Genomic DNA, 12197 nt, shown 5'->3' on the forward strand with positions numbered 1-12197 from the left:
ACTCAGATGAAGTGGTGAGAGGTGCCCCACACAAAGTATGTGGGCCGTGTTTAATGGCCACATTTGTTGAAAATTTGCATCACTTTCAAATGAGTTAGTTTTCAGGCATCTGAAGAAAGAAGTCTGTCTGCATAACTAGTATGACGAGTTCTGCTTGACTATTAGGAACCTACTTTTTTCATCCCTGCCCATTGAACATGATAGTTAATTGGGGTCAGTAGGGTATTCAGATCCCATTCCACAGTTTCTAGAAATCAGATTGTCATCATTTGCTGATTAGGCAGCGAGGTCAGGAGTGTCAGAGTTGAAGGTTGGTGGGCTAGAAGGAGCAGAAGGTTAAGGGGACTCTGGACCCTTCACTGAAACCAGGGTGGGGGCAGTTTGGGAAGTTCCCAGCACCCCAGAGAACAGGGATGGGACAGAAGCAGCTGTCACTGGTGGAATCGGTTGCAAGATCCTGGAATGAGGCCAGGCCCATCCGCGGCTGTTGCGCTTCTGCAGGTTTTACTGGGCAGGCTTCACGACTGCTAGTCTTTCTGGACTGACACCGTGTCCGTGGCAGTCTCTAATGGAATGCAGTCCTTCTCCAGTTCCGCCATACGGACCCGTGGCGACGCCAGCGCACTGATGGCCGCGCCCTGATATTGGACCCAGATCTCCATACGTTTCTCTGGGCCCTGCTGGAGTATTTTTAAAAACTCTCATCATTTAAAGTCATTATTCATTAAATTATTCAACAAAAATCTTTTGAGCCTTTATTGTGTGCAAGGCCTATATTGGATTCTGAGGCTATTTGGCGAATTAAAAAAAAAAAAGAACCACAAAAACAAAAACAGACAAAATGCCTGCCCTCGAAGACTTTATAGGTTGGTGGTGAGATAGACTTAAATAAACTACATAAACAGATGCAAAATTGCATTTGTGCTGAGTGCTAGGAGGGAGAGGTACATGGGGCTGTGAGAGCCTCGTAACACAGACACTTCCCTTGTCCTGAGATCGGATGGAAACCCCAAATTCACAGGGCGAAGAGGGGGAGGAGAAGCATTCCGAGCAGAGGGAACTTCCTGTGGGAACCACTCAGGATGGGAAGGAGCGTGGCAGGTATGGGAGGGTGAAAGCAGGCCAGTGCGGCCCACGTGCAGATTGGACGTAGGTGGGGGCCAGGCTAAGAAGGCCTCGTAGGCTGGGTTAAATCGTCGTCTTTACCCGGCCAGCAATGCAGAGCACACTGTGCTCTGAGGTGTTCACAGCTGCTGCAGCGTGGAGGATAGAGAGACAACAGGTAGACAGGTTGGAAAGCTGCCGCAGTGCTCCAGGTGGGAGGTGACGGCTGCTTGGTCCCGGGTGCTGCTGGGGGAGAGAAGAGAGCAGCGTGGATTCTGGGTGCGTTTACTAGGGGGTATCGATGGGCTCTGGTGGTAGAGCGGGCGTGGAGGGGGAAGGAGGAGGTGTGAGGGGGAGCAGTGGAGTCCGCTCTGGACGACCTGCACAGAGCAGTCCTGGATGGCGCCTTTCCTGGGGGTGGGGGGTCAGGAGTTCCCCTTGGACTCCGGAGTGTCGGTTGGGGTGTCGGTCAGGTGTCTGCCTTGGAGGACCCAGTGAAGGAAGTCATCGGAGGCAACTCTCTCCGTGGGGGGGAGAAGCCCCAGAGTTTTCCCCACGCAGCCAGCTGCTACTCCGGGGGACAGGTGGTTTTTGTTTCCTGGTTTTCCCCTTCAGCCTCCTCCTGCCTCTCCGGGCACTTCCTCTGGGCACTCTCAGTGATGTTTGCTTCGGCCTGGTTTCTGGTGGGTCTGGCTGCTATATCCACCCATCTTTCTGTCCTGGTTTTCCTTTTTTCCTTCATTACCATTTCGTGGTAATAAGAGACAGGATGCTCGTTCATGGAAGAGGTAATATGGTGTCATGTAAGAACATAGACTGAGCCAGCTACCAGGTTCAGCTTCCACCCCACCGCATGCTGGCTGGGCATCGCTGTCTGCGAGATGGAGAGCACAGTGGGCACGGCAGCCCTGCTCCAGAGGCTTGCCGTCGGGGTTCGGTGAGTGAGCAAGTGTAAGGCCCTTTAAACAGTGCCTGGCGCATAAGGCTCAAGAAAAGCTTATCACCCTGACTGGGTAGGACAGAACCCTAAAAGGTGTCTCCTGATGGCCAAAGAGGAATTCCATTAACCAGTTCAAGAATCGCTACAGATGGTTTTGGATGGTGTAAATTCTTTATCATCAGAAGATGATAGATACTCCTGGGGGCATAACGGTAGGCTAGCCCTCTCCACGCTGGCGTTGGTGTCAGGACTGAATTCCAATCACTAGTCAAGATGATTGCTAGAGTTTTCCAACAGCCGATTGAATTTAATGAACAGCTTTGCTCTCTCCTCCAAGAAAGATGATAGACCTGTCAAAAATAATTGTGCTTTAATATAGTTCTTTGCAGAAGACAGATGAAAACTCTCAGTGAGAATTCCTAAATTACTGTATTTTGCTGAGTACAGTGCACACTTTTTGCCCAAGTCCTGTGTGTAGTGCACACAAAAACGTGGGTGTGCGCTCTACCCGGCAAAATCCGACGTGAAAACACTGGTTCCTCAAGCCCGTGGTAAGGCCTGAGAGTCTACAGAGGTTGCAGGCTCCCCAGCTAGTCTGGCGCCCTCAGGGCTGCGAAGCACTGCCTCAGGCAGACTTGATTCCGTCCCGGAATGGAATCGCAGAGTCTCTAAAACAGCCCTTGCTCAAGCGGGTTCTCTGAATCATCCGTGACTTTGTCCTTCAGCCTCAGGATGGGCCGTCTGACCTCTCCCTGCCTCAGCCGTACCCAGGTTTCTTCTGATGCCGTGTTTCAGATGGGATCAACAACTTCAGAAAATTCCTACCACCCGGGGCCTTCTGCCAAAATAAACAGATAAATAAAATCCAATTTTATTTGTCGACAAAACTGGTTGTGTCTTGTAGAACGTTCTAGAGGCAGGATTTGCCTGGTTGTGTCCCCGTGGTGTCATTTAACATGTTTCTCTGTCTCAGTGTTTCTCGTAAATTGGTAGAATGACACAGACACCCCAGCAGATTGAGCTTAGCTAGTTTGGCGAGAGTACTTCATGGGTGGTAGGTCGCATTGGGAGGCCCTCCGTGCCGCCTTCTTGTTAGGTTGACAGCCATGTATGACTGTTCGTTGAGGACTGCTGGTCATCTTTGAATACTCAATAAACACCAACCCAACAGGGAGGCATTTGAAGCTGTTTTCACTGAGAAACAGTGACACAGAACCTGGCCTTAATTCCTCCTTAGAAATGGCTGTGCCCCGGGGCACTGTCTGGGGATCTTAGGTAACTCAGAAGGGGCAAAGGACGGTTCCAGCTGACTTCATTGGGTCCTAGTACACTACGGGGCAGATGCATCAATACTGACTCTAGTATTTTTAATTATTTTTACTATTTTATTGTTTACAGAGTATTGACTTGAACCATTCACATTTTCCTCTTCTTACCTTTAAGGCCTTTACATAAGTCCATTTTCTCCCTGTCACCCACAGCCTTTTGCTTCTAATCCTTGCTCCTCACTGGAGGGGGCGGGGAATCGTTCTGTGGGATGTCTTCCCCTCGCTTTCTGACTCCCAGCTGCCTTGCTTTGCGTGTGACATTTGACCTTTTAGATGGTGCCAACCCCTCTCTCCCTGCTTGGGACAGTGAATAGTTGTCAGTCCCAAATAATTAGTTTAATATTGAACAAATTTGTTGGAATTTTCTGTCTCCCTTTAGTTAAAAAATACTTTTTTAAAAAAACAGTAACTAGCTTGTCAAAGAAAAGACCCTTGACGAGGGTTTCTGTTTTTGTGTGTATTCTGAAAGCATGGCTTAAAGTTACTCATTTTGAGCCCCTAAACAAAGAAAGAAAAATATTATCCTATGCTTTTCTCTTTTAGGAAATTCACACAAACGAAAAGGAAGTAACAGAGAAGGAAGTAACTCTTCACTTGTTGCCAGGTAACAGTCATCATGTTAGCATCACGTGCAGCTCAAAGCCAACGTTGATTATGTCGTTCCTGCTGTGGCTATATAGCCTTTGTGTTCATCCAGACAATGTGTAACAGTCATGAGTGGGACAAAGGATCAAGGTCTTTAGTTCAGTAATTACACACCTGGGTCTGAGTATGACAACATCTGCAAAGAATTTTTCTTCTTTTCCTCTCCCCAGGCAGATGAAAACAAACCTGGGAAACTGTCACCGCTTTCACGAGCAAATGAGGCCTTTTTTAGGTCACCTCCCTTGGCCCCATCCAGTGTTCTGGTCTCCAGTCAGGAAAATCCTGGTCGCCCACAAAGCCCTGCACCCCACACTCTCTTCCCGCTGCCCAAGTGCAGCTGCCGGTGACTGGCGCTGCCTCCCAGGCTTCCCACCTGTTGTCTGTGCCTGTGCATCTGAGCGCCAGTGCCAGGTGGGCTGTGGCCCCCAGCCCCGTCCCAGGGCTGCCTGGGCTCGCCCTGTGGTTAGCACCAAGGAGCCTGGGTGGCTTGGGTGTTTTTCAGATCAGGGAGAGTGACTCTGTGGCTTGAGTCAAGCCTTAATCATGTCTGAATTCAGAAACAGAAACTCCTTGGTGGTGTGTCCTCTTCGTATGTGGGGCTGTGAGCTGTGCACTCAGTTCTTCTAGCTTTTTTTTTTTCTAATCCCAAATAGCTTTTTAAAATAAGTTTTTTAAAGGCACATTTTCCCAAAACAATAAGGGCTTGTTCTGGTACTTTTTATTTTATTCCATTTTATTGGGAGGATATGTATATGCACAGATTTCTGGCTGATCCACCTTATTTGGTAAACATATTGGAATCCTATAAGTTTTTATTTATTTATCCTCACCCAAGGACATGCTCATTGATCTTAGAGGGAGGGGAAGGGAGGAAGGGAGGGGGAGAGAGAGAGGGAGAGAAACATCGATGTGAGAGAGAAACACCAATCAGTTGCCCCTCGCACACCAAACCCACAGCCCAGGCATATGCCCTGACTGGGAATTGAACCCATGACCCTTCAGTCTGTAGGATTATGCTTCAACCAACCGAGTCATACCAGCCAGGCCTATGACGTTTTTTTTAAAGTGATTTTTAAGTTTGAAAGGCTTTTTCCTATAGTAAAGACCTAAACCTTAATCCATGTACCCTATTGTCTTTCCTTTTCCTGGGTTATAAGTTCTGGGAATAACTTTATTTTTAGCTTAGTGTTACATACATTTCCCCGCCTTCTGGGTCACTCGATGGTCTCGTCCGGGTGTGCAGCTGTGAGCTCACAGCTGACTTCTCTGAGCCCCAGCTTCCTAGACTAGACCAAGATCTTTTCCAGCTCCCGCGATTCAAGACTCTGCACACGCAGGTCGGAGACTGTGGCACTGCAGTAGCCACCGCGTGCCCCTTGCTCATCTCCAGTGCGTGGCACAGGCTGAGAACGGCTTGCCGGGGCCTTGGGGAGAGATGACTCGCCGTTCAAAGCCGTTTCACTCTGGGAGTTGAAAGCACAGGAAGCCCTGCTCACATGTCTTTCACCTTGGACTTAGCTGAGGCACCTTTTCTGGGATTGTTTAAACCTTAATGAGGCCCTGACTCCATTGTTTTCCCCAAGCGCTGTGGTCTCTCCTAGAGGATGACCTAGTGACTGAGCCACCTTGCAGTGCTTCCGTAGTAATTAACCCCTTGGAAGATGACAGCCGCGTCATAACGTGTGTCCCCGGACAGTCTTCATGTCTGTGACTGTTCTCTTTACATATTGAAGGTCAGACTAAATGCATTTGAGTCAAACCGTAAACTTGAAGACATTGAAGGGAATACCCAGAGGGAGGTCCTGAGGGGAAAGTGGCTGTCTGTTGGAGGAGAAGAAATTACTTTTCTTCTTTGTTGCAAAGTATTTACACCTAGTGTTTCATTTCCCCCATAACCTTCTCCTTTCCTGCCCTCACCCGGACAGCCGGCCCCGAGTTGCTGCTCTGGGGGAGCCGAGAGCGCTTGTCCCTCCCCACCTCCTGGTCTGTCCGACTGTGCAGAGAGTTACTCCGTCTCCAGGAAGCAGAGCTTTGCATGCGGGCCGGGTGCCTGCGGATGGGGGAGGAAAGGTGACACACCGAGAGGAAACAGTTTTCTCCCCCCACCGCAGACCTCTGGCCTCCCTTTTCCTCCCGCCCTTGTCCGCAGAGCCAGAGTCAGCGCGGTCAGGTGGCAGCCTCTGCGCCTGAGGAAGCTGCTTGACAGCCCCGTGGCCAGGGAGACGCCCTGTCCCTCTGGCAGTTGCAGATGAGACCTGGCCCACTGCCCCCGAAGGTGGGCTTCAGGCCCGCATTCCGGAGCACGCCGGCGGGCCTTTCTGCCCTCCCTTAGTTAGGGTGTTGCTTCTGTGGGACATCCCCTGGGTCCACGTAATAAAGACACTTGTAGCCGAGATCATTTCCCCCCTTGGAAGCTTGTTACTCGGTGAGAAGATGGAGGGGTGCCTGTGTGAAGGTGTACCTGAGCCGTTGATCTTATTTGCCAGTGGCCCCCACACTGCCTCATCTTCGGCTTCAGGTCTGGCTGCGTCGGCCTGGCTGCAAGGCGTGAGCCAGTGCTGTGTTGTGCTGTGTGCTGGTCCTCACGGGAGCGCGGCCCGGGAAGCTTTCGCCGTTCGCATGCCGTGCGCTCCCTGAGGACTCGAACGGGGGTTGTTCTGGTTTCACCCAGGTGAGGAGCTGCTCTGTGAAGCCAGCACCGTCCTGAAGTATGTCCAGGAGGATTCGTGCCAGCGCGGGATCTGTGGGAGACTGGTCTGCACGGACTTCAAGATCGCTTTCTTGGGCAGTGACGAGTCTGCCCTGGAGAACGACGTACGTCCGAGCGCGTCTGGCTGCGTGTGGGGGAGCAGTGCCGCTGTGGCCTCCCGTCTCTTCCCCAGCTTCTCGGTCCCTGCACCCCAACGCACACAAGCACAAAGGACAAGTCTGCTCGCTGTCCTTCAGGGTCTCCTTCCAGTGCGGGGCCGCTCTAGAAATTTCTCCCATGCCTCCTGCCACTCGGCCTGCATTTGCCTTCATAGATTGACGCTTCTTGTTTCCTTCTGTGCTTCATTGCAGCGCTTACCACTCACCGGAGTGACATCTCCCAGATACACTGGTCCCCCGCCCCCTGTGTTTTGTATACTAAACTGTTTCTTAAATTTGGGAACTAAGTTCAGTTATGAAACTGATGCTGAGTACAGCACTTGAATTTGGGTTGCTCCGCACTGGGTGGCGGTGTGCTTGTAAGACTTGTCCCTGCTCCTGAAGAGTGAGCAGTGTGGTAAGGGGAGAGCTGGCCACACCACTCGGCGGGCACCGTGCGCTGATGGAAGCGCAGCCGTCCGGCCCACCCTTGCTTCTTAAACAGCAGCACCGTTGCTGTCTCAGAGCATGGTCTTCTGGCTGCGGGCCACTGTAGCAGCTTGCTTCCCAGCCCTGTAAAAGGCAGCAGTCACGGCCACTCGAGTCCCCGGTGTTTTTCTCCCTGTGTGGAGAAATCACAGCTCCCCTGGAAGCGATTGTGGGGGTGCGGTGTATTCACGTAGGAGCAGCCCAGGGACGGCCTGTGCTGCCTGGGTCCCCACGCCGGTGACCACACCTCTCCGCACACCCTTCCCCGCCCCTTTCCCAGGCCTGTGGCTGCATTTCCATTTTCCTTAGTGTGCGCGTGGGGAATGATGATGTGCTCTGTCTGTAAGTGTGTGCCAGTGCGCAGCAAGGAGTCACAGTTCTTCCCTTTTGAATCTTTCAGGAAACCCAGTTTAAGAACAAGGTTATAGGAGAAAATGACATTACACTCCACTGTGTGGATCAGATTTATGGAGGTGAGTATCTGTTTTCCCCTGGGTGTTGCAGGCTTTTGTAACTGATAATGTTTTTATGGTCTTTTATAGTTTACTAGAATTTCTTCTTCTGTTAATCTTGTTTACATCAGTTTTATTGGTGACAAAGTTGATATACGAAGTGGCTTGTTTGTGGTTGGTCACTTAGCTGGAGGAGCTTGGACTTGAACTTAGAACCTTTCTTCCTAATACTCCACAGTGCCATTATAGATTAGATTGGATTACACGTTTTTTTTAAAGATTTTATTTATTTATTTTTAGGGAGGAAAGGGAGGGAGATGAGAGAGAGAGAGAGAAACATCAATGTGCGATTGCTGGGGGTCATGGCCTGCAACCCAGGAATGTACCCTGGCTGGGAATCGAACCTGCGACACTTTGGTTCCCAGCCCTTGCTCAATCCACTGAGCTACGCCAGCCGGGGCTTGGATCACACTTTTTGCCGTCAGGGGTAGCTGTGTCGTTCTTACTTTAAAGGCGAATCTGATCCAGGTCTGTCGTTCTGCATCTGGGTGTCTCTTCTGCCTTCAGGTACTGGTCTGCTCCACTCCTCTGTTTTTGTAAGGAGGACTTTTTCAGCAGTCATGCAGTGGTCATGTGTGATGTTTCTCATGCCAGCAGGTGCTGCGTGGTCTGAACTCTGGGGCAGGGAAGGCGGGGGCAGGAGCCACCCCTGGCCCTAAACCCAGGAGTCGACTGTCCCTAGTTGTCTCCTGTCCATCCTTGGTAATCCCAGCTTCTGGAGCAGGGTTTTCTGCAGGCCAGCAGAGTCAGTCCTTCAGCGGTGGCCAGTCCTTTCTCGTCTAGCGCGTCCTGAGAGCCGCGGAGAGCCCCGAGTGCCCTCGGGGAGCCCGGGCCCTGCAGTGGGCCTGGGCTGGGCTGGGCTGGCAGTGACTTAGAACGGAGCACCTTACCCCTCACTTCCCAGAGGTCTCCTTAGAGGTTAATAGTACACCTGGTGTCTTGAGTGTTAACTTGTTGCCTTATAATTTCCCTTCCTGATTTTATCATTTATCGTATGTGCAGTGTTTGATGAGAAAAAAAAAACTCTCTTCGGACAGCTGAAGAAGTACCCCGAGAAGCTCATCATCCACTGCAAAGACCTCCGGGTGTTCCACTTCTGCCTGAGGTACACGAAAGAAGAGGAAGTCAAAAGGGTAACTAGCTACATGTGTTTTTAGGTTTTATTTCCCATCAGGTTTTCCCCACCAACTTCAGCTTACACTGCATGTAGGTCGAGGGAGCCTTTTACTTTGTGGAGGTGGAATTGGTTGTGACCCCGTATGCCTTGATTAGAATTGAGAGAAATTGGGTGCAGCGTGCCTGTGTATTATCTTGGCACGCGCTACCTTTAATTCTTCAGCCCGTAATGTTGCGGTTTCTGGAGCCTCTGAAGGGTGGCAGATGGAAAGCCAGGGTCAGCGGGCGGTCGGAGATGGGGAAGGATGGAAGCAACCCTCTTACCTTGCCCCTGGCAGCCTTTCCAAGAGCCAGCAGCAGTGACCCCCGGCTCCTGGATGAATGAGCTTCTGCCTGGAGAGCAGTGGACAGGTGTGGGAGGGGGAGGAGGTGCACAGGTCCGATGGGCAAAACCGAGTCAGCAAACGAGCCTGTGGACTCTTTTGGACACTTTAGAAAACTTAATCCGGTAGCCACAGTAAATTAAGATGCGTAGCTGGGTGAGCTGATTGTAGTGGTCACTGGGACCTCGAAGCTTCCTCTCACTGAAGCGCTGAAGGTCCCGAACTTGCCACTCTCGTGGTCCAGCGCAGCGGGGAACGCAGGCGGGAGGCCAGCTCGTCCGGTGTGTTTGGCTGCAGTGAGTTACGCACGCTGACAGGCAAGTCCCTGCTTTTCTTGCAGGTGGCATGGAGGTCAGCAAGGGTAGTGAACGTGACCTCAGTTGTCTGTTCTGAGCAGAGGGGTGATGTAGGTGTGGAAAGTTCCCTGAGAAGCCAGACACTTCATGTTGAATGATGGTTTTGGTCACCTGTCCAAACACGCTTTTGTTGGGCACCTCAGACAAAAGCACAAAGGGTCGATTTCGTTTCTCATCTTCTAGAAGAAAGTCCTGCAGGCCACAGATGGACCAGACTGTTTCAGTTTGCATCTGACACCAGCTGTGTGTGTTTCTGATGTTAGATTTTAGGGTGTCCGAATGTGGCACTTGAGGTTTTTTAGCACCTAGTTTTTGAGCAGTTAGACTATGCTCTACAAATTTTCCTAGAAATCCAAAACTCCTGGGAAACCTGACAAAATGCTTGGCCTTTGTGTGTTTGGCGTTCTTCCGAGAGGTGCCGCCGTAGGCGCAGGTCTCGGGGAGTTCTCGCGTGCCGCCCCTAGGGACCGGCTCGCGTGACTGAGAACAAGACGGCTCCGTGCTCACTGCCCAGACGTGACTCTCTCCACTGCTTGGTTCTTTTCCAGATTGTGAGCGGCATCATTCACCACACCCTGGCCCCTAAACGGCTCAAGCGCTTGTTTCTCTTTTCCTATGCAGCTGCTGTACAGAGCAGTGCAGGTGAGTGTCTTCCGGTTTCCGTTTGTGAATGGGCAGACCTTCCCACTTCTGCCTGAAACTGGTGGGAGAGAATCCACGCACTGGGCTGTTTCCTCCTCTTTTCTAGCAGTCGGTCACCTTTGCTTGGGCGACACGTTCAGGTTTCTTTTTTTTTTTTAAGATTTTATTTATTTATTTTTAGAGAGGGAAGGAAGAAAGAGAGAGAAACATCAATGTGCGGTTGCTGGGGGTCATGGCCTGCAACCCAGGCATGTGCCCTGACTGGGAATCGAACCTGCGACACTTTGGTTCGAAGCCCGTGCTCAATCCACTGAGCTATGCCAACCAGGGCATGTTCAGGTTTCTTAAAAAAAAAAGTTTCTATGTTTGTTCCTATGATCTTTGTTGCTTTTTACTTATCTTTTAGGTTTGTTGTCTTATTGTGAGGCATTATTGGTTTGATGGTTTTGCATGAAAGATGGAAGTTGCACATGAAAGAACACATCAGGTGGGAAGCAGATGTTCTACGGAAGAGCTTGTGTACTCAGGAGCCAGCGTGTCTGGGTCGGGACCTGAGTCCGCCAGTGTTAGCCGTGTGGCCTTGAGCAAATTACATAACTTGCCCGTGGCTCAGTGTCTTCATCTGTAAAACGAAGATAATAATGGTATCTACCTCTCTGGGATACTGGGAAGATTAAATTAGGGAGTACTTAGTACTTAGTACCATAAAGTACTTAGAAGAGTACATGGCCCGTAGTCAACCCTAAGGGTTTACAGTTAGCATTATTTTAAAAAAAGAACACATCAGAAAACCAGCTTGGTTGGAAAACTTCAGATTGCAAATATTTCTCCATGCAGTTCACTGAAAAAGACAGTAGGCTTTTAGCTGAGGACCTCTGATCATCTGAAGTAGTTGTTAGCAGTGCCTGCATCGTGCGTGTTTCCGCAGGGGTCTGTCTTCTTCCCTCTCTAGGTCTCTGCCCTCCGTCGGCTCCCCGGCTCTGCCCACCACTCCTCACAGGAGGCTGGTGTTGGGCGGTGCTGTGTGCTGCGTGCTCTTCGTCCGGGAGGTGGCTGTCAGTTTAGCGGCACGTGTCAGGCTTTCCGGAGTGCAGAGTTGCTTTGTCACACGTACTGCTTGCTGAGTGAATGCTGTCGAGGGCTTGCTGTGGGTCGGGCTCTGGGGGGTGCGGAGGCGAGCAGGACTAAGTCTCTGCGCTCTGAGAGCGTCACGTCAGAAGCAGCCGAGTGACGCTTCCTCTGCTGGAAGAGGCCGTGGGAGCAGGAGGAGGAAGTGCCTGACCATCCTGGGGCAGGAAGGCTGTGCGTGAGCCGGCCTGGACGGCGTGGGAGTCTCTGGCAGGCACAGAGGCGTGTTTCAGGCAGAGATGGAGCTGTCTGAGGGAGCAGGTTGCAGTTTGGGAACGGGGGTGATTCAGTGGTATGAATTCCGGGGTCTGTGCTCCTTGAGTTCAGATCCTTGCTCGGTTGCTTAGCAGCAGTGTGATCTTGGGGCCTCTGTTTCCTCATTTTAAAAAATGGTAGTGTGAATGCTTCCTTTAAAGTGTCGTGAAGATTATAAATTATTAAACGTATGACTCAGAGGGTACGGTCAATAAATGAGGGTTAACTGAGTGTAACTGCGTGTCATTCAGGACGTGTTATGTTCAGAGAAGTGTGCTGACGTGAAACATAGGTAGCACTGCTAGTGGGCTGAACCTAACGTTTGTTCCTTAATTCAGGAGGCTCACTTCTGTGAGTGGCAGCTCTCTCTGCTGTCGGTAAGCGTGCGAGTGCCGGTGCGAGAGACAGGCTCTGTCGGCTGCTCTCATGCACACCAACGCGCGTCGGGCTAC

At 51.1% G+C, this 12197-nt stretch overlaps 1 protein-coding gene across 1 annotated transcript in view; it reads left to right on the forward strand.

The window, feature by feature from the left end:
• MTMR12 (myotubularin related protein 12) overlaps positions 1-12197 on the forward strand; it is a 56800-nt gene that overhangs the window by 14589 nt on the left and 30014 nt on the right. Inside the window, exons 2-6 of the mRNA XM_028523400.1 lie at positions 3916-3976; positions 6689-6831; positions 7754-7826; positions 8868-8998; positions 10269-10362. Of these exons, the coding sequence (XP_028379201.1) occupies positions 3916-3976; positions 6689-6831; positions 7754-7826; positions 8868-8998; positions 10269-10362 (502 nt within the window). The remainder of the gene's footprint in view (positions 1-3915; positions 3977-6688; positions 6832-7753; positions 7827-8867; positions 8999-10268; positions 10363-12197) is intronic.

Source organism: Phyllostomus discolor, chromosome 3 (assembly GCF_004126475.2).
Source record: "Phyllostomus discolor isolate MPI-MPIP mPhyDis1 chromosome 3, mPhyDis1.pri.v3, whole genome shotgun sequence".
NCBI classification, from domain to species: Eukaryota; Metazoa; Chordata; class Mammalia; order Chiroptera; family Phyllostomidae; genus Phyllostomus; species Phyllostomus discolor.